The sequence below is a fragment of the Sinocyclocheilus grahami genome, unplaced genomic scaffold, assembly GCF_001515645.1.
Source record: "Sinocyclocheilus grahami isolate Dianchi unplaced genomic scaffold, SAMN03320097.WGS_v1.1 scaffold1016.1, whole genome shotgun sequence".
In the NCBI taxonomy this organism is placed as follows: domain Eukaryota; kingdom Metazoa; phylum Chordata; class Actinopteri; order Cypriniformes; family Cyprinidae; genus Sinocyclocheilus; species Sinocyclocheilus grahami.
Window position 1 is genome coordinate 27,508 of NW_015506195.1, and position 20,112 is coordinate 47,619.

Genomic DNA, 20,112 nt, shown 5'->3' on the forward strand with positions numbered 1-20,112 from the left:
CTATTTTTAGTTAACTTTAATACTCAGATGTGAGGTTCTGAGTATAACCTTTAAAATGTTTACAAAAGCTGTTCATTGTAAGTTTGAGTCACTCCTGTCAAAAAGTTTTAGTTTTAGTGACCAGCTGTCAAGCCATGTCATGGGGTCTAAGTGAAAGTCAGAGTCTTGTTTGCGTTTAAACATTTACATAACTGTCTGTTTTTGCTGAAGTTAATTTTTGACAAAGCACGCTTTTGTTTCTTGTAAAACTGCAATACAGAAGCAGTTTCTAATTTGAACTCATCTTGGAATCACATTTTAACCTGTGGTCAAATATGAGGAACACTGCTGTCATTTTAATTCCTGTCATTTTAATAATACCAACTCTGCTTGCTGACAAAGGTAGGAAGAACAGAATTTAATCAATTTAATGGTATTTTACAGGCTGTATTTCCACAGTGAAAATTAAGTAAGCCATTCAATTTGTTTGTTTAATATAGAATCTTACACTGAGGATTTTTGTTAACAATGTTAAAGTTTAACAGAATAGTAATTGAAATTTTGTAAGAGACGGGTTGAGAGAGATGAATAAATGTTCTATTAAAGAAAAATCAATAGAAAAATACAGCTATGTTGATTAATGTATTTATTTTGTGGTTTTGCTTATGCAGTTATTCTTTATCATATTTATATCTCTGCAGGGAAGAACTATGCCAAAGAAAATGTTTGCCAAGGGCTCAAAGACATTGGAATCGAAAAGTTCAAAGAAATGCAAGTATAAAGTTTAGTTTATTTTCTCAGAGGATTTATACAGTTCTTATTCTCAAACACAGTTCATGGATATAAATTCACTGCTTGGTTATATGTGCAAAATATTTGGATCTCAAGATGAAGTTTATTAAAGTTCGTTTTAAAAAGTTTTTCAATTCCAGTTGAGTTCCATTTCATTTTGCAGTTCATTTTTCACTTTTGTTCACTTTTTTGTCCATGCAATATCCCTGTATTGTTTGATGCGATTAGTAGAGATTCTCTGAACATGCTTGCATAACTTATTAATCCTCCCGCAGGGTCACTGTCCTCTACAGTCAAAAGTTCCCGAATGGCACATTCCAGGAGGTCAGTTGTGTGGCAGATGAAATGACTAAGCTTGCAGAAAAATGCTGCAAAGATGATGCCAGTCCTGACTGCTATGATACAGGAGTAAGTGGTTGTCCTCTGTGATGAAGACATGTTTTGTGGCTGAAAAGAATTTAGCGATAAGTAGAACTCATCCAAATGAATCCCAGGTATCAGGGCAGAGTTATTCAAATACAAATACATTAGCTAATAGAGATAAAACACAAAAGAAGACTTTCACACAGTTCTCAACTTAACCATAGGTTATTATCATTTTATTAACCCTGGGTTTAGATCACATTTAAATCGAAGGTTTGTGATTTTAAAAGAGGGTTAGCACCACTTTTAATAAAAACCTGCTGGAGAGACAAAAGCAGTGCTAACTGTCACGCTTTGTGTAGAGGAAAGGCACACAAAGATGAAGGTCATCTACACAAAAGTTTAATAGAATCCATGAAGATGATAATCCATGAAGGCAACAGGAACACACAGCAAAACAACTTCAAACATCAATACTGGACAAGGACTGAACAGAACAGGGATAACTTATACAAGAACTAAATGAGGGAACTAATCAGATAATAAACAAATACAGGGGAACTGAATGAACTAATCAAAGGACGACAGAAACTAGGTCAAGTGAAACGTGAGGGAAGAAAACTAAATAAAAGTCCATGATCGTGACAGTACTCCCCCCGCATGGCGTGATCTTGCGCCATAGCAAGACAAACAAAGGAGGTAGGGAGGGGGTTTGGGAGGAGAACGAGGTGGTGGCAAAGGGCAGGAAGAGAGGCTGGCAGATAACCAGGGCAGCGACGATGGAGGGAGGAGCCAGGGAGGAGACAGGAGGGACTTGGAGCAGGAGGATCCAGGCAGGACCCAGACCACAGCTAAGAATGCAGCCCTGAGTGGAGCCGATGGAGGGAAGAGCCATGGTGGAGGAAGGGTTGACGACAGAGAGCCGTAGAACCAGGACGACAGGGAGAATCCGGAGGGCCAAGGCGAAGCAGATGGCTCAGGTGACCAAGGCATAGGCAGGGATCCGGAATGGAGGAGTCCACGGAGGAGGTGGAGCCGGAGTGACAGAGAACCAAGGTGGAGCTGGAGGGAGGGAGGAGTCCAACGGAGCCGGTGGGACTGATCGACGAGGCGCAGCCGGAGGAGTGGAGTCCGGAGGCAATGGTGGGTTGATGACTGACCAAGGCGGAGCCGGAGGGATGAGGGAGCCCGGCGGAGCTGGTGAACTGACAAGCCACGGCGGAGCTGGTGAACTGACAAGCCACGGCGGAGAGGAGGGAGCTAGGAGCCATGGTGGAACCGCTGGGTCGATGGGCCAAGGCAGAATCTGGGACTCAGAGGCTGGAGGTGGAGAAAAGGGATCCTCCAGCCGCAGCGCCGATGGAGATTGGCAGACCCGCAGCGAACACACATCAGAGATGGTGGGCTGAGGGGCTGGAGACAATGGAGGTGGTGGTGAGGACTGATGAAGAGGTGGTGGGAGAGGGAGGCTGGGTGGGAGTTCTGAGCAGTCCGGGGGTTCAGGGATGGTGTGTGCTGCCCACACACACACCAGATGGCCACTCCCAGCACTGAGAGCGCCAGAGATAGGGGAACGACTTCCATGGTTGTGATGGGGCAGACAGACAGTTCAGGACAGATAGATAGTTCGAAAATGGCCTCCTTATCCGTAACAGGGTAGACAGAAATTTCAGACAATGACCGGAAACTGGTTAGTTCTGAAAAAAAAGTCTATCAGATCCCCTGAGTCCTGCCTCATTTCAGCCTCAGCGGTGGTACAGTGGGCGGGGCTTTCCTCCGTGCCCTCACTCTCCACTGTATCATCCCTCATTGCCAGCTCTCACACCTGGTCAGACGATCCGTGAGGCTCTGGCTCCGGGGCGATCCTTAGCTCTGTCGCTCTTTCTTGCGATGGCTCATTGGTCGCGGCAGGCTATGGCTCTCCGTCTGCGGCGGGCTCTGGCTGATGCTCCGCACAGCGGGGTGATGTTCGGCTGGGCTCTGGGTCTGGAGTGGGGCTGGCGAGGCCGATGGTGAATGGCGAGTCATTGCTCACCAGCACCCACTCCACGAAGGCAGCAAAATCCCCTCGAGGACCATCTCCGGACAACTGCGCTCTGCACACGGTGTTGATGTTCGTGATGTAGAACGCGCAGAGCGCATCATCCAGGTAGCTGGTGAGGATGGAGATCTCCAGAAAGAGTCTAGTGTGGTCCTCGAGGGTGAGCTACCCCTGCTCCAGCAGGAGGAGGAGGAATTCAGAGCGATCCATAAGGAAAACAAAAGAAATACTTGAAAAAACGGAAAACAAACGGGGATACAAATGCCGCTATATTTATACTTTTGTGGGTCCGGTATTCTGCCACGCTTCGTATAGAGGAAAGACACACAAAGATGAAGGTCATCTACACAAAAGTTTAATAGAATCCAAGAAGATGATAATCCATGAAGGCAACGGGAACACACAGCAAAACAACATCCAACATCAATACCGGACATGGACTGAACAGAACAGGGAGAACTTATACAAGAACTAAATGAGGGAACTAATCAGATAATAAATGAATACAGGTGAACTGAATGAACTAATCAAAGGACGACAGAAACTAGGCCAAGTGAAACATGAGGGAAGAAAACAAACTAAAAGTCCATGATCGTGACACTAACAAGGGGCTGAGGAATTATTTGTTTTATGCTGGTACACACTGTCAAAGCATTTTTCAGCACTGACAAAAAAAACTACCAATTGTGTATTCTGACAAAATATTTATTTTAAGTATTTAATTCTATTATAGTAGATGGTTTATCAGTGACATATTTTTTTTAGAAGTCTAAAAGGCATGAATTCACGAGTTCACACTTAGATATAATTAGATGGAATATAGTAATGCATATTTGGCGTGCTGTCCGGGGAAGGGCTCCGAGCTCGGGAATGACCCGACCCCGGAGTAATCCCCCATATAAGTGTAGTTAGAACTCAAAGTGAGAAGAGGGGGCGGTGGAGGGATGCTGATAAACTGTCAAAGGATAGAGGTAAGTCTGCTGCATTTATACATCTTGGTGTTAATTAGACTAAGTATCTGACGTGCTCCTCCCGAACTTTGTTAATAAAACATCATATAGTGACAGGAAACACGTTAACTGCAGTTATTTGCCTTTGCTTTTGCATGCATCAGGAGACTTAAATCAGACAAAGTGGATGGCATGCACAGATGGACACACACTTAATAAAGCAGGTGGCGAGCTCTGTTTGCCCAATCAATGAATCATGAATATGCAAAAGTATGTTAACATACTCCGTTACCTACTCGGTAACATACTGAGATATGGGAACAAGTACTGAATCTTGCTAGACGCATATGGGAAAAAGCTTTTTTTCTCCTGAACTGAAGCCTTTTTTCATTCACGCAGTGAAACTGCACGGCCATTGGTTCGTGCAGTGTATTAAAAAACAAAGCAATGGCTAGGCAGCGGAGCTGCATGAGCCTATGGCGGCGAAGGCCGCCAAGCCCGCCAGAATGGGCGGGGCATCTGGCTATATAAGCAGGCGTTCGCCACAGGATTCTCAGATTACTTCGACTGAATCGACGACTGAGTTGTGCAGCTACATAGCACGGTTAGCAATGCAGTACTCGTTCCCGTATCTCAGGGAACCGAGGTTACATTAGTAACCTAGTACGTTCCCTTTCGATACTACACTCGTGCTGCGTCTTGCTAGACGCATATGGGAACACAGTACAAACATGCCGTGCTATTGTAGTGGAACGACTAAAAGTATCAAACTTCCATAAGTAACCAATGCCCATAGAGAAGTTAACAGCAACCCAAGGCTAAGACGGGCTGAGCTTCCTGAGGTCACTCCCGGCCTGGTTAATCATTCCAGAGTACTCCTGTAACTTCGACACCCAGGGGTCGAGAGCTAACAGGTGAACTAATGCCAGAGAGTTTGAGCGTGATATGGCCAAGGGATCTCTGCCAGATCTATTTACACAGTGTATGTCACTTCAAGCGGAAAGGACCCTGGCCTGCAAGGCCGGGACTTCCAGGTTATAAAACCTTGCGAATGTGGACGGGGAGGCCTAGCCGGCTGCCTCACAAATATCCGCAATGGACACACCACTGGATCATGCTCAAGACGAGGTGATGCCTCTAGTCGAGTGGGCCCATACCGTAACGCTTCGAGGAGAGGCCTCCCCCGCGATTTATGTAGGACACCACAGACCTGTTGTCCGATCGTATTAGCACATGGTGTCCTTTTAGGACTGGCAGGAAGAACTGACAGGCTTTACATACTGCTAGCATTTCCAGGCAGTTGATGTGGAAGCCTTTTTCCCCTTCGACCAGTTGCCGAAAGTGGGTATGCCCTCGCACAGCACCCCCAACCGGAGTTGGAGGCATCTGTTGTAACAACTGTCCTTCTGCAAACCATCCCCATGGCCACGCCCTGTTCCATCTGGGAGCCAGAAAGTATGCATCCAGCGAAAAGAACCAGTCCCTTGAGCAAATTCGCGCAAGGATCTGTTTCAGCATAGTCATCCTGAACGACCTTTTCATGAGGGCGTGATTCAGGTGTCTGAAATAGAGGATGGGCCGGAGGTCACCATCCTTTTTGGGGATGAGGAAGTAGCGGCTGTGGAAGCCTGACTCACTCTAAGCTGGGGGAACAGTTTCTACGGCTCCTATCGCCAGCATATTCATCACCTCTGAGCACAGGACGTGTGCGTCTTTGCTCTAAGCTGAGCTGGGAACCACGCAGCTGAATCACGGGGTATTCGAGCGAATTGCAGTGAATAACCTCGTTTTATTATCTCCAACACTCAGATTGGCACTACAGGGATGGCCCAAAAGGCCTCAGCCCGTGTGACAAGGGGCTGGATTAAATTGAGAGGCTGGTCGCCGTATGGGGACCCCACACTCAGAAGAGGAAATTTGCTTTCCCTGAAAATGCTTTCAAAAAATGCTTAATGCTAGGCTTAATGCTCTCATGGCAGAGCAGTCATCCCCCGTGCGTGCAGCCTCAGCGTGGGCGTGGCCTAAAAAGATCAAACCAATCCTTAGAAGAGGAGTTTTGATGAACTTTATGTCTAAACACTCTGGCAGATCAAAAATGCTGCGAGCATTCTCTAAAATCCGCTCGTAGCGGATGAGGGGAGGGGCAGGGCCGTCTTCATTGAAGAAGGCGAGCCGCGAGCAAAGCAGAGCGAGACATGACCTCTCGTTGTAAGAGTGGTCTGTCTCAGCAGCGCAGCCTCAGCGTGGGCGTGGCCCAGGTGAGAGGTTTGTTCAAGTACAAAGCTGTCAGCGATATTGAATCATTGATGACAATGTTCTGCTTCAAACCGCCCAAGAGGATTGAGCCGCTCGACAATGAGGGGCGCCGATCCCCGATGCATGCGGGGGGTTTGCCGGCATTAAATCACTCAAGCCTGATTGTTCATACCCACGAGTTCGTCATGAGAGAGGAGAGAATCACAAGAATGGGGGAGGTGGGGCTAAGCGACGCACACACAAATGCGAAGCTGCCAGCATTTTGCTTTGATCTGCCTAGGAGGATTAAGCTGCTCGTGAAACGAGGAGCGCTGATTCTCACGTGTAACACACACTGGCAGATTAAGCACGCCTGATGTGTGTCAGCATGAAATTGCTCTGCCTGATCGCTCAACCCACGAGCTCGCCGTTGCTTCCTCTGAGGTAACTGGGAGGAGAGAAACATGAGAGCAGGTAGGCGGGGCCGCCTTCTGTGAATGAACAGGGACAGACTGCTTTTGTGGTAAAAGCAGCTCGTGTCTATGAGCGCAGTCATAGTGACACACACAATTCGAAGCTGCCAATGGCAACATCTGCTCCGATCTACTTAGGAGGATAGAGCCGCTCGATGTAAAGAGGGACGCTGATCCTTACGTGTGAGGCACGGATCGAAGCGCAGAGGGGAGAGCGAGTACGCAGGCTCTGTGTCGGCGTGAGATCGCTCAGACCCAGTTGCTTAGTTCCCAGGCTTTGCCGTTTCTCTCTCTAAGGCTTGCTGAGAGAGGATAAACGGTAGAGCGGAGCTGCCTTCAGTGAAAGGCAGTCCGCGAGTGGAGAAGAGCGAGACTCATGCGCTGAGTGAGCATTCTGTCTCAGTAAGCGCGCAGCTCACTGCCCTTCTGCGGTGGATTCAAGTGCAATGGGGAGAGAGAGCACGCAGGCACAGTGCCGGCATGAGATCGGTCAACTTGCTTGCTTATTCCCTGACTCCGCTGTTTCCCTCTCCGAGGCTCGCAGAGAGAGGAGAAACGGGAAAGCGGGGCTGCCTTCAGTGATGGCGGTCCGCGAGTGGAGAAAGGCAAGACTCATGCTTTCAACGAGAGCATTCCGTCTCAGTCAGCGAGCAGTCTCTGCGTGGGGGCTGCCCAGACAGGTGACGCACTCACTGCCCTTCTGCATTGTGCAAGATTCTCTGCACGAGCCACACTCACAGTGCGACATTTGCAACAACGTCGCTAGAATTTGCCTGCTAGAAATAAGCTCTTTCAGTATCGCCGGATGGCAGCAGGGGAACAGGACCGGAACTGCTGCGATGCTGAGGCGCGATGAGAGCCGGTCAGCCGAGCAGGGAGGTCTCAATCCAGTGGCGAACCAATAGCCTCATGCGCTGAGTGAGCATTCTGTCTCAGTAAGCGCGCAGCTCACTGCCCTTCTGCGGTGGATTCAAGTGCAATGGGGAGAGAGAGCACGCAGGCACAGTGCCGGCATGAGATCGGTCAACTTGCTTGCTTATTCCCTGACTCCGCTGTTTCCCTCTCCGAGGCTCGCAGAGAGAGGAGAAACGGGAAAGCGGGGCTGCCTTCAGTGATGGCGGTCCGCGAGTGGAGAAAGGCAAGACTCATGCTTTCAACGAGAGCATTCCGTCTCAGTCAGCGAGCAGTCTCTGCGTGGGGGCTGCCCAGACAGGTGACGCACTCACTGCCCTTCTGCATTGTGCAAGATTCTCTGCACGAGCCACACTCACAGTGCGACATTTGCAACAACGTCGCTAGAATTTGCCTGCTAGAAATAAGCTCTTTCAGTATCGCCGGATGGCAGCAGGGGAACAGGACCGGAACTGCTGCGATGCTGAGGCGCGATGAGAGCCGGTCAGCCGAGCAGGGAGGTCTCAATCCAGTGGCGAACCAATAGCCATGCAGTTTCACTGCGTGAATGAAAAAAGGCTTCAGTTCAGGAGTAAAAAGGCTTTTTCCCATATGCGTCTATAGCAAGACGCAATACGAGTGTAGTATCAAAAGGGAACCGAAGCGTGGACAGTGTGACATCTTGAAACCTGAATACCCAGGATTAATTGGTAGCCCATGTGTGAAATGAAACGATAACCCAAGATATAAAATGACCCTATATCAAAATTTTAAAGTGTGAGAAGCCTATGTTAAAAAGTGCAAATGCTTTTTAAATCTAAAGGTCAAGTTTTTTTATATAGCACCTTAAAAGCAACGTGTGCTGACCAAGGTGCTGCACAGCCAAAAAATATCAACCAACAAATAAAATCTATTTAAGACACAAAAGGGCTAAATGGCTGAGTTAATGATAGCTAAAACCATTAAGATACCAAAAGCCACCATAGCTAAATGTAGGATATACACTTTGTATCGTGTCAATTACTTCTGGACTGTGCTTTCGGAGACTTGAACATTAAGCAGAACTGGAGCAGAATCACATGCTAGATTTAGCACAACATACCTCAAATAGGCTCGTGCTCACATTCTAATTACTGTGAATGTTCTGGAGGTAGTTAACTTAATTACATATCTAACTCACACAGCCCATCTTGTTACAAGTCTTTCACCCTTGATGGTCTTCTCATTGATACATCATGCTTTTTATTATTCCTGACTGTATAAAGCTCATCTTGCAAAATCTCTCAGCCTTGGTTTTCATCATCAGCTACAGCTAAGCTCATTTCATTACATTTTCATGTGTTCCTGTCATCAAGATTATTTTCATTCTGTAAGTACATCAGTGAATTGTTAGCCAGGCCATTGCAGTGAATGTCAATGAAGAAAAAATAATCTATTTTTGGAGAAATCTAAAATTCTAGCTGGTATAAAAGCATGTTTGAATCTGAGCAGTGGCACGTTTGCTAGCAACTGCTCTGACATATTGAGTTGTGGTATGGGAGTGATGTGAGTTTAAATCTGCCTCATAGCATTTCCCTATCTAATTCCTCCCTGCTTATCCTTATTGATTCTTGTCCTTTATCTCCATAATCTTTAAAAATCAGAAGTGGCAAAATGCCACTTACGTAAAATGGTGAACTTGGAAACCGTCATCTACAAAGGCGTAAATATATTAATTTCAATAGATATTAATTATTTTGAAAATGAAAAATAAAATTAATATAAAATGTGAATATTAAAAAAATATATAACAACAAAAATCAAGGCATTCCATTAGCCTCCAAATTCTTCATATCTATAGGATTTGCTGGACCAACAAATCCAATCCATGGAGGCCCCACCACACACTTGCAGGATCTGCCGCTAATGTTTTGGTGCCAGATACGACAGGATATGTTTTCATAAAAACACTAAGATGCTGGGATATACAGTGCACATGCCCAAGACTCTACAGAGGATAAGTGGTTTAGAGAATGGATTTCTGTAGTATAGGCCTACTGTTGTTTAGATGCAGGATTTACTCAAAGAAAGTATCTTATGTTATTAATACAAATTCAACTCTCCTTTAATTTGTGCATGGGGATAATAACATGTATCCTGACCGGAGGCAATTCCAGCTCAACTCCGGAAACGTTTCCATTGTCAGTTCCAGGCCCAATCCTCTGCACACTTCAATGCAAATTAATTACAGTGCATGTTAGTTGGTGTGAGCACATAGTTACTTGCTGCTCCATTCATTGTATCAGTGTCTTTCCCTGGGGACAGCTTACATTCATGTCATTAAAAAATAATTACTTGAGCAGAATGTCCTCATCTGCTTCAACTTGCTGATTGCTCACTTTGCATTTGCAATTCTAAATACAAGGACTGTTTCAATGAGCTTCAAACACTGCAGGCTTAAGCTTCATAGCACATATGATAGCCATTTATGATGTATCTGATTGTTTCAATGCCATTAAAGGACCATGAAGCATGCAAAATGAAACTATTAAATGAAAAATAAATTAAAAAATTAAAATCAGTCCTCCAACATAGAAACAATGATAAATGGATTTGTAATGAAACACATTTCATGAAAGACATCACATACTAGACAAAATTGTTCATTTTGCCAGTACTTTACTGGGGTGTCGTTTTGCCTTTGCATTTGTGTTGTGTGCTTGCTTTTTATTTACATAGTAACCTTTTTCCAAGGCTACAGAGATCTCTGAGAAGTCATGCGGAAAGGACTCTCCATTCCCTAAACATCCAGGCATCGAGCAGTGCTGCACACTTCAGGGTCAAGAGAGGAAACTTTGTCTGGCCTCACTACGGTACACTGCAGATGAGCTGCCATCCCTAACGGAGCCCACAAATGAAGAGATCTGCACCGAGTACACTAAAGACGAGAAGGACTACAGTGTCAGGTGAGATTTGTCCAACTTATCAAGGCCACAATGCTTCGGGCTCATTAGAGGAAATAAAAACAGAAGAAATCAATGTAACATTCTTGTTCGCCTGTTGGTCGCTTTCATTTCTCATTCTCTTTAGCATAAACAAATTGCTACTACCTAAGTCTTCAGAAATCCTCTATTTGAAAGGCTCTATCCAGCCTTTTTGAAATAACCTCGATAAATTGTAGCTATAAAAGAGTATATTAAAATATATTCTATACTGATAAAAATGATTTTGTGGTGAAGTAAATACTACATAAAAACAAATGTAATTTCTACATTAAATAATTTAGTTCAGGCAAGAATTTAAAAAATGTAAGTAAATTCTATATTAGTACTCAATTTAAGCTTGTAGAAATTAAAGTTTGAACTTATAAGTATATTTTAATTTGAATTGTTTGTTATGTTTACAAGGATTCTTTAAGTAAATATCAAAGTTATGATCCCGTATTTCCCATCATGCACTGGGGCATGAATAATTAAAAAGGTTACATTTTTCACTGTTTTCAAGTTGTATTTACACTGTTTTATGGTTGCTTTTTTCAGTGCAGTAAATTACTGTTATTTAACAGCACACTTTTTTACAGTGAAATTTGTTTCCAAGCTTTTTTCAAGTAAATCCTACTCCAATTTTTTTCAGTGTATATTCTATATTCTATATATTTTTTTTAAAAACGGTTCTCCCAGGTATAGCATGATTAGAGAAAGAAACATATTTTCCATGTCATTCTAATGAATTAGGATAGCATCTCTTTGTTAGTGTGAAACTGATAAAAAAGACTGGAAAGCATTGCATCAAGAACCCGAAGCTTTCTTATTGTTCATCCGCTGAATTTCCTTTCAACAAAACTTTAGTCACATGAAATTCTGAGACCAGTTTTTCCTTTTTATCATAGTGTAAATACAAATATCTATGTATGCAAATAGTTTATTTTGACAATCTATTGTATGCCAGTCATTTGTGATCCGATAGTCTTGATGTCTTTCTTCATCATTTTACTCTTAAGGGCCACATTTTGGATATCAAACACTTTTCAGGATTCATATAGACATATAGATTATCTTAGATTAAGTTTAGCATTGTTTTTTTTAGCATATGGGTTACACTTTATTTAAAGGTGTCCTTGTCATAGTGTTTATATTTAAGTACTATGTTACATTAATTAACATGTACTGTACTTCTAGGGTTAGGGTTAGGGTTAATTACATGTAATTATGCATGATTTATTTTTATTACTACAATAAGTACATGTAACTTGTAATAAGGGAAATGTAAAGTACCTTGGGGTATACATTTTTTCAAATGTGTGGCATGGTTTTACCATGGGTGTGAATAGCATTAACATAAAGCATAAAACATGAAGCAAAACCTAAAGCAAATGTTTGATGTTTGCTACCTGAGAGCTCTAAGTTTACACAATGAAGTATCCATACAGTGGTACCAAATCAGAGTCAGGGGAGTTCATAAACCTGCAAATTCTGGTGGTGCTTTTAATGAGTCTTGGCTATTTTTGAGCTGTAATAACCTAGTTTCAAACATTTTCAGTATGTCATGTGTCTTCTTTCTCCACTGCTCTACTGTGAGTTAAATACCATTTGACTGTATGTAATTTATCCATGGAACTAGAGACAATATGAACATATTTGTTGAACATGCTTTAGGAAATCACATCTCCTTTTTTGCCTAGGAAAGACATTTGGGTTTAATAGGCAGGTAAAAGTGATAATTGCTTGTTGGGCTGGTTTGCCTCAGGGGAGCCCTTTTGGTCAGAACTTCTATTCAAAGTCAATTTAAGTAATAATACAATATTTTCTTTGGACTTTAATGGCATGCAGAAGGCCTTAGTCCTGAAACAAATTAAGTAAATAAAAAATATTGGCACTTCTGTGAATTGCTTTTTTTGGCCGTTTTAGTCTCCTCTGATTGTGGTTGCATTAGTAGCAAGGGGAGACAAGTGCCTGTTGTTGACTCAATGAAGCAGATTTCTGTATAGCAAATAATTCTACATCAAAAGGTGGTTCAGTTGACTTGAACAAAATGACAAAACATCTACCCCGACAGCGCCATTTGTCAGGTTTAGGTACATTCAAGTTAACACCAGACCATTAACAACAGATCAAAACACTGAAAAAATGTAATAAAAACAATTTTCACTCAGAAAGTGATAGCTAATTTCTTGAGTAATCACAAAGAAATGGCAAATACATTGAATTAAACATGAAATTTTGAAGTAGAAATAGTATTTTCTTGTAAAACATACTCCAATAATCTTTGTTTTATTTACAACTTTGAAAAATAGTTTATTTTACAGCTGTTTAAAGCAGTGTGGGCAGCAGCAAGCTGATTTAAGCTTCATGAACAGTAGATGTGAATCTGCCATCACAGGTTTTGTTTTGACAAACATCAACACAAATTGCTGAACCTGGTGCTTACATATAGTATTTTTTTCCCTTATAAAAATGGATTAAATTGTTACAGATTAAAGATAAATCAACTGTAATAATATACATTTTGTATATGTAATAGTCAATTTATGTTTTATCATTTTAATTTTAAGGAAAAACCTTTGGTACATGGATGGTAATCACTTTTATAAAACAGGGCGCATAATTATGTTTGTTTTGCTTACAGAAAAATAGACCCCAGGATTAAAACCATTTTAGTTCATACATGTCTCGCTTCTTTTCTTACCTCGCTTCTCAACAAAGATCTGCATAATGAAGCTAAATCAGTGTAGTCATATGATTCATCCTGTTCCAAAATAAGCCTTGGGAGCATAATGACTGTCACGATCTCTAGCTGGAGTGCCCACAAGCTCCACTAGAGCTTGTTTCTATCTGGTTCACCGTTCACTGTGGGAGAGACGGAGGACTGTAAAACCCCTTAGAGTTTTTTTCTGGGGGGGTCGACAAGCTCAGGCGGTGTGCTGAAGGCAAGCTGTGGAGCTTGGTCGATAACAGAGCAATACACCTTCCACTCTGGTGATCACTACTCCAGTTATCAAGCCCGTACCTGTAATAGCGGCAACAGCAGCGCTTATCCATGCCATTCCAGAGTCCCGTCCCATCATGGCCGCCGCTCCAGAGTCTCGTCCCGTCAGGGCCACCGCTCCAGAGTCTCATCCCGTCATGGCCGCCGCTCCAGAGTCTCGTCCCGTCATGGCCACCGCTCCAGAGTCTCGTCCCATCATGGCCACTGTTCCAGAGTCTCGTCCCATCATGGCCGCCGTTCCAGAGTCTCCTCACGTCATGGCAACCTTTCCCAGTACCTCAAGGTCAATTCCAAGGCGTCCGAGACTGGCATCCATTGTGGAGGATCTTCCGCTGATGTCAGCCAGAGCCGCAGGCATCCCAAGGGCCTCAGCACTAGTCATCACCGAGACTGTTCCTATGGACTCAGTGCTCCCTGTAATGGCAGTCACTATTCTATGTGTTTGGGCCACACACACCACCACAGTTTCCCCAGAGGTGGCAGTCTCCGCTGCAGAACTTCCCGAGGCGGTGGCATCTGCTCCAGTCCTCGAATCAGCACAAGAGCCCGCTCCAGTCCTTGAGTCCGCTCCAGTTCCTCGTCACGGCCAGGAGTGCCGTTTCCTGTTCCAATGACTCCAGTTCCCTCGTCACGGCCAGGAGTGCCATTTCCTGTTCCTATGACTCCAGCTCCTCCCAAGGTGGCGGCTTACATTGCAGAACCTCCCGAAGCAGTGGCATCCGCTTCGCTGTCTGTGAACTCTCTGCCTGTCCAGCCATGGCCAAGGAGGCCATTGAAGAACTATCTGCTTATCCTATTAAAGCCACAGAGGCCGCTGTTAACCTCTCTATGCTCTCTATTCCAGTCCAGCCTGATCCGCCGTGATGGTTCCCTGCTCCATCAGCTCCACCCTGGTACACATCTGCTCCGCCGTGGGTATCTTCGGTCCCGTCTGCTCTGCTGTGGTGGTCGTCTGCGCCGCCGTGGGGATCTTCGGTCCCATCTGCTCTATTCTATATATTTTTTTTAAAAACGGTTCTCCCAGGTATAGCATGATTAGAGAAAGAAACATATTTTCCATGTCATTCTAATGAATTAGGATAGCATCTCTTTGTTAGTGTGAAACTGATAAAAAAGACTGGAAAGCATTGCATCAAGAACCCGAAGCTTTCTTATTGTTCATCCGCTGAATTTCCTTTCAACAAAACTTTAGTCACATGAAATTCTGAGACCAGTTTTTCCTTTTTATCATAGTGTAAATACAAATATCTATGTATGCAAATAGTTTATTTTGACAATCTATTGTATGCCAGTCATTTGTGATCCGATAGTCTTGATGTCTTTCTTCATCATTTTACTCTTAAGGGCCACATTTTGGATATCAAACACTTTTCAGGATTCATATAGACATATAGATTATCTTAGATTAAGTTTAGCATTGTTTTTTTTAGCATATGGGTTACACTTTATTTAAAGGTGTCCTTGTCATAGTGTTTATATTTAAGTACTATGTTACATTAATTAACATGTACTGTACTTCTAGGGTTAGGGTTAGGGTTAATTACATGTAATTATGCATGATTTATTTTTATTACTACAATAAGTACATGTAACTTGTAATAAGGGAAATGTAAAGTACCTTGGGGTATACATTTTTTCAAATGTGTGGCATGGTTTTACCATGGGTGTGAATAGCATTAACATAAAGCATAAAACATGAAGCAAAACCTAAAGCAAATGTTTGATGTTTGCTACCTGAGAGCTCTAAGTTTACACAATGAAGTATCCATACAGTGGTACCAAATCAGAGTCAGGGGAGTTCATAAACCTGCAAATTCTGGTGGTGCTTTTAATGAGTCTTGGCTATTTTTGAGCTGTAATAACCTAGTTTCAAACATTTTCAGTATGTCATGTGTCTTCTTTCTCCACTGCTCTACTGTGAGTTAAATACCATTTGACTGTATGTAATTTATCCATGGAACTAGAGACAATATGAACATATTTGTTGAACATGCTTTAGGAAATCACATCTCCTTTTTTGCCTAGGAAAGACATTTGGGTTTAATAGGCAGGTAAAAGTGATAATTGCTTGTTGGGCTGGTTTGCCTCAGGGGAGCCCTTTTGGTCAGAACTTCTATTCAAAGTCAATTTAAGTAATAATACAATATTTTCTTTGGACTTTAATGGCATGCAGAAGGCCTTAGTCCTGAAACAAATTAAGTAAATAAAAAATATTGGCACTTCTGTGAATTGCTTTTTTTGGCCGTTTTAGTCTCCTCTGATTGTGGTTGCATTAGTAGCAAGGGGAGACAAGTGCCTGTTGTTGACTCAATGAAGCAGATTTCTGTATAGCAAATAATTCTACATCAAAAGGTGGTTCAGTTGACTTGAACAAAATGACAAAACATCTACCCCGACAGCGCCATTTGTCAGGTTTAGGTACATTCAAGTTAACACCAGACCATTAACAACAGATCAAAACACTGAAAAAATGTAATAAAAACAATTTTCACTCAGAAAGTGATAGCTAATTTCTTGAGTAATCACAAAGAAATGGCAAATACATTGAATTAAACATGAAATTTTGAAGTAGAAATAGTATTTTCTTGTAAAACATACTCCAATAATCTTTGTTTTATTTACAACTTTGAAAAATAGTTTATTTTACAGCTGTTTAAAGCAGTGTGGGCAGCAGCAAGCTGATTTAAGCTTCATGAACAGTAGATGTGAATCTGCCATCACAGGTTTTGTTTTGACAAACATCAACACAAATTGCTGAACCTGGTGCTTACATATAGTATTTTTTTCCCTTATAAAAATGGATTAAATTGTTACAGATTAAAGATAAATCAACTGTAATAATATACATTTTGTATATGTAATAGTCAATTTATGTTTTATCATTTTAATTTTAAGGAAAAACCTTTGGTACATGGATGGTAATCACTTTTATAAAACAGGGCGCATAATTATGTTTGTTTTGCTTACAGAAAAATAGACCCCAGGATTAAAACCATTTTAGTTCATACATGTCTCGCTTCTTTTCTTACCTCGCTTCTCAACAAAGATCTGCATAATGAAGCTAAATCAGTGTAGTCATATGATTCATCCTGTTCCAAAATAAGCCTTGGGAGCATAATGACTGTCACGATCTCTAGCTGGAGTGCCCACAAGCTCCACTAGAGCTTGTTTCTATCTGGTTCACCGTTCACTGTGGGAGAGACGGAGGACTGTAAAACCCCTTAGAGTTTTTTTCTGGGGGGGTCGACAAGCTCAGGCGGTGTGCTGAAGGCAAGCTGTGGAGCTTGGTCGATAACAGAGCAATACACCTTCCACTCTGGTGATCACTACTCCAGTTATCAAGCCCGTACCTGTAATAGCGGCAACAGCAGTGCCTATCCATGCCATTCCAGAGTCCCGTCCCATCATGGCCGCCGCTCCAGAGTCTCGTCCCGTCATGGCCACCGCTCCAGAGTCTCGTCCCATCATGGCCACTGTTCCAGAGTCTCGTCCCATCATGGCCGCCGTTCCAGAGTCTCCTCACGTCATGGCAACCTTTCCCAGTACCTCAAGGTCAATTCCAAGGCGTCCGAGACTGGCATCCATTGTGGAGGATCTTCCGCTGATGTCAGCCAGAGCCGCAGGCATCCCAAGGGCCTCAGCACTAGTCATCACCGAGACTGTTCCTATGGACTCAGTGCTCCCTGTAATGGCAGTCACTATTCTATGTGTTTGGGCCACACACACCACCACAGTTTCCCCAGAGGTGGCAGTCTCCGCTGCAGAACTTCCCGAGGCGGTGGCATCTGCTCCAGTCCTCGAATCAGCACAAGAGCCCGCTCCAGTCCTTGAGTCCGCTCCAGTTCCTCGTCACGGCCAGGAGTGCCGTTTCCTGTTCCAATGACTCCAGTTCCCTCGTCACGGCCAGGAGTGCCATTTCCTGTTCCTATGACTCCAGCTCCTCCCAAGGTGGCGGCTTACATTGCAGAACCTCCCGAAGCAGTGGCATCCGCTTCGCTGTCTGTGAACTCTCTGCCTGTCCAGCCATGGCCAAGGAGGCCATTGAAGAACTATCTGCTTATCCTATTAAAGCCACAGAGGCCGCTGTTAACCTCTCTATGCTCTCTATTCCAGTCCAGCCTGATCCGCCGTGATGGTTCCCTGCTCCATCAGCTCCACCCTGGTACACATCTGCTCCGCCGTGGGTATCTTCGGTCCCGTCTGCTCTGCTGTGGTGGTCGTCTGCGCCGCCGTGGGGATCTTCGGTCCCATCTGCTCTGCTGTGGTGGTCTTCTGCGCCGCCGTGGGGATCTTCAGTCCTGTTTGCTCCACCCTGGTGCTCTTCTGCTCCGCCCCGGTGGTCCTCGGCTCCGCCCTGGCTTCCTGCTCTGCCAGCTCTGCCCTGGCACTCTGCTCTGCCAGCTCTACCCTGGCACCCAGCTCCGCTCTGCCTTCCAGCTCTGCTGGCTCCGCCCTGGCACTCTGCTCCACCTTGGCTTCCTGCTCCGCCGGCTCTGCCTCAGTCTCCAGGTCTTCCACCATGGACCTGGCCCTCCATCCCTCCCCCTGTTCTGTCTCTCTCATTTAGGAGCATTTGGAAGCCACTCCTTAAGAGGCCACAAGCTCCACTAGAGGGCACTCCATCCTGTACCTTTGCCATTCATCCCAGACTCTTGTCCCTTCCTCACTACTACATTCACCATAATCCTTTGCCTGGACTCATTATCTCTGATTGCATTCCCATGTGTCTTGTTATCTCATCTGTCTCACCCTATTTAAAGCCTGGTTTGTTACATCCACATTGCTCAGTATTGTTTAGCCCATGTTTAGCCCTAGTTCGTGTGTTTTCCATGTTCATTGTTGCCTTGCCTTGCCTTGTTTTTGACTCTGGACTGTTTCTGTTTTTTTGCTGCCTGCCCTGACCCTTCGCCTGTTTTATTGGATTACTCTTTTGTCTACCTGGATTATACCTGTTTGCTGCTGTTTGACTCTGCCTGTTTTGACCACTCTTTGAATAAAGCCTGCATTTGGATCCTCAACTCTGTTGTCACACCTCCCCACATTACAATGACAACAGTTTTTCATAATAAAATCTTTTGGTGACAACACACCCACATCCATGCCTAAATATGAGGATTATGTGCTGTTTTGATAGGATTAAAACAAAGAAACACTTTTGGTGATTAGTAGTTACTAATAGAGGAACAGAATATCCTGTGCCCTTTATGACTCATGTCTGAGGGCTTTGATTTACCATGTTGACATCATAAGTCATTATTTTCTCTCCCTCAGGTATGTGTACGAGTTCGCCCGGAGGCACAGAAACATCCCAGCAGGCTTTATTCTAAATGCTACTCAGAACCATGTGAGAATGGCAGAGAGATGTTGCCGCCCTGCTATCAAAAACTCTTGTTTCCTTCAAGAGGTAGTGTGAACCACACTTTTCTGATTACATTCATTGGAAACCCTGGGATGGCATGACCTTAGTGAGAGGGGTGATGTTGGGTGAATGAATTTAATGCTGATTATGGCCTACTGCAAATCTGTTATATTTTATTACTTTGTCATTTGCAATCACACACACACACACAGTAAAACACTGCATAACATTCCAACTATAATAGCTGTTATTCAGGTAAGACATCTTACAGGACTGTTATTATTAGATGTCACAACTGAAGTAATTGACACTGAAATGACAGGGAATGCTGGTCGAAAAAAGCAAATTATAGATATTTTGTTGTGGTGTCCAGAAATGGCTCAGACATGATAAATGCATTGTCTGGCTAGTTAGCACTATATAAGGGAGTCGCTGTTATATTAGGGAGACAGACAGTCACCTGTATTTCACCTCAGACCGCCTAAAAAGCTGTCATCTGTTATTAACTTATATGTCACAGTTTCTGAAAATATGTAATTACATAAAGTTTCATTTATTAAAATAATTTGAGCAAGATTTAAACTTGCGACCTCTTATACTTATGCAAGAAATAAGCCTCTAATAAATAAACAAACTGCATATAAAATAAAATAAACAGCATCAGCTTATGCTTAGATCGTGAGCCTGAAATCCTAGAACCAGTCCATTTAAATAACAAATTAAATGAATATGCCATGCTATGGCTGTTGCAGTTTCCTGCCTAAGACAAGTTTAGCAACTTCCGTTGTCTAGGCGCAGAGAGAATACATTTATGATGACTGGGGGCATCAACAATAAATGTAATTAGTTCAGACTCAACGGCTCAATGTAGACCTAATTGTTTCTCTTCTGTTACATGCATATGAAATATTATATTATTAATGCTTACATTTTGTTAATATCACTTCTGATAGCTTTAGTTTAGTGCTAGTACTGACCAAAAACAGTACTATAAACTAATCTAAAAGTAAAATATTAATGTCTGATCAAGAAAACATTATTCTTCTCCTATTTTCACAATGAGAC

At 43.4% G+C, this 20,112-nt stretch overlaps 1 protein-coding gene across 1 annotated transcript in view; it reads left to right on the plus strand.

The window, feature by feature from the left end:
• Positions 1-213: 213 nt before the first annotated feature.
• gc (GC vitamin D binding protein) overlaps positions 214-20,112 on the plus strand; it is a 33,604-nt gene continuing 13,705 nt past the window's right edge. Inside the window, exons 1-5 of the mRNA XM_016250937.1 lie at positions 214-381; positions 681-750; positions 1,047-1,179; positions 10,458-10,669; positions 18,960-19,092. Of these exons, the coding sequence (XP_016106423.1) occupies positions 315-381; positions 681-750; positions 1,047-1,179; positions 10,458-10,669; positions 18,960-19,092 (615 nt within the window). The 5' untranslated portion in view covers positions 214-314. The remainder of the gene's footprint in view (positions 382-680; positions 751-1,046; positions 1,180-10,457; positions 10,670-18,959; positions 19,093-20,112) is intronic.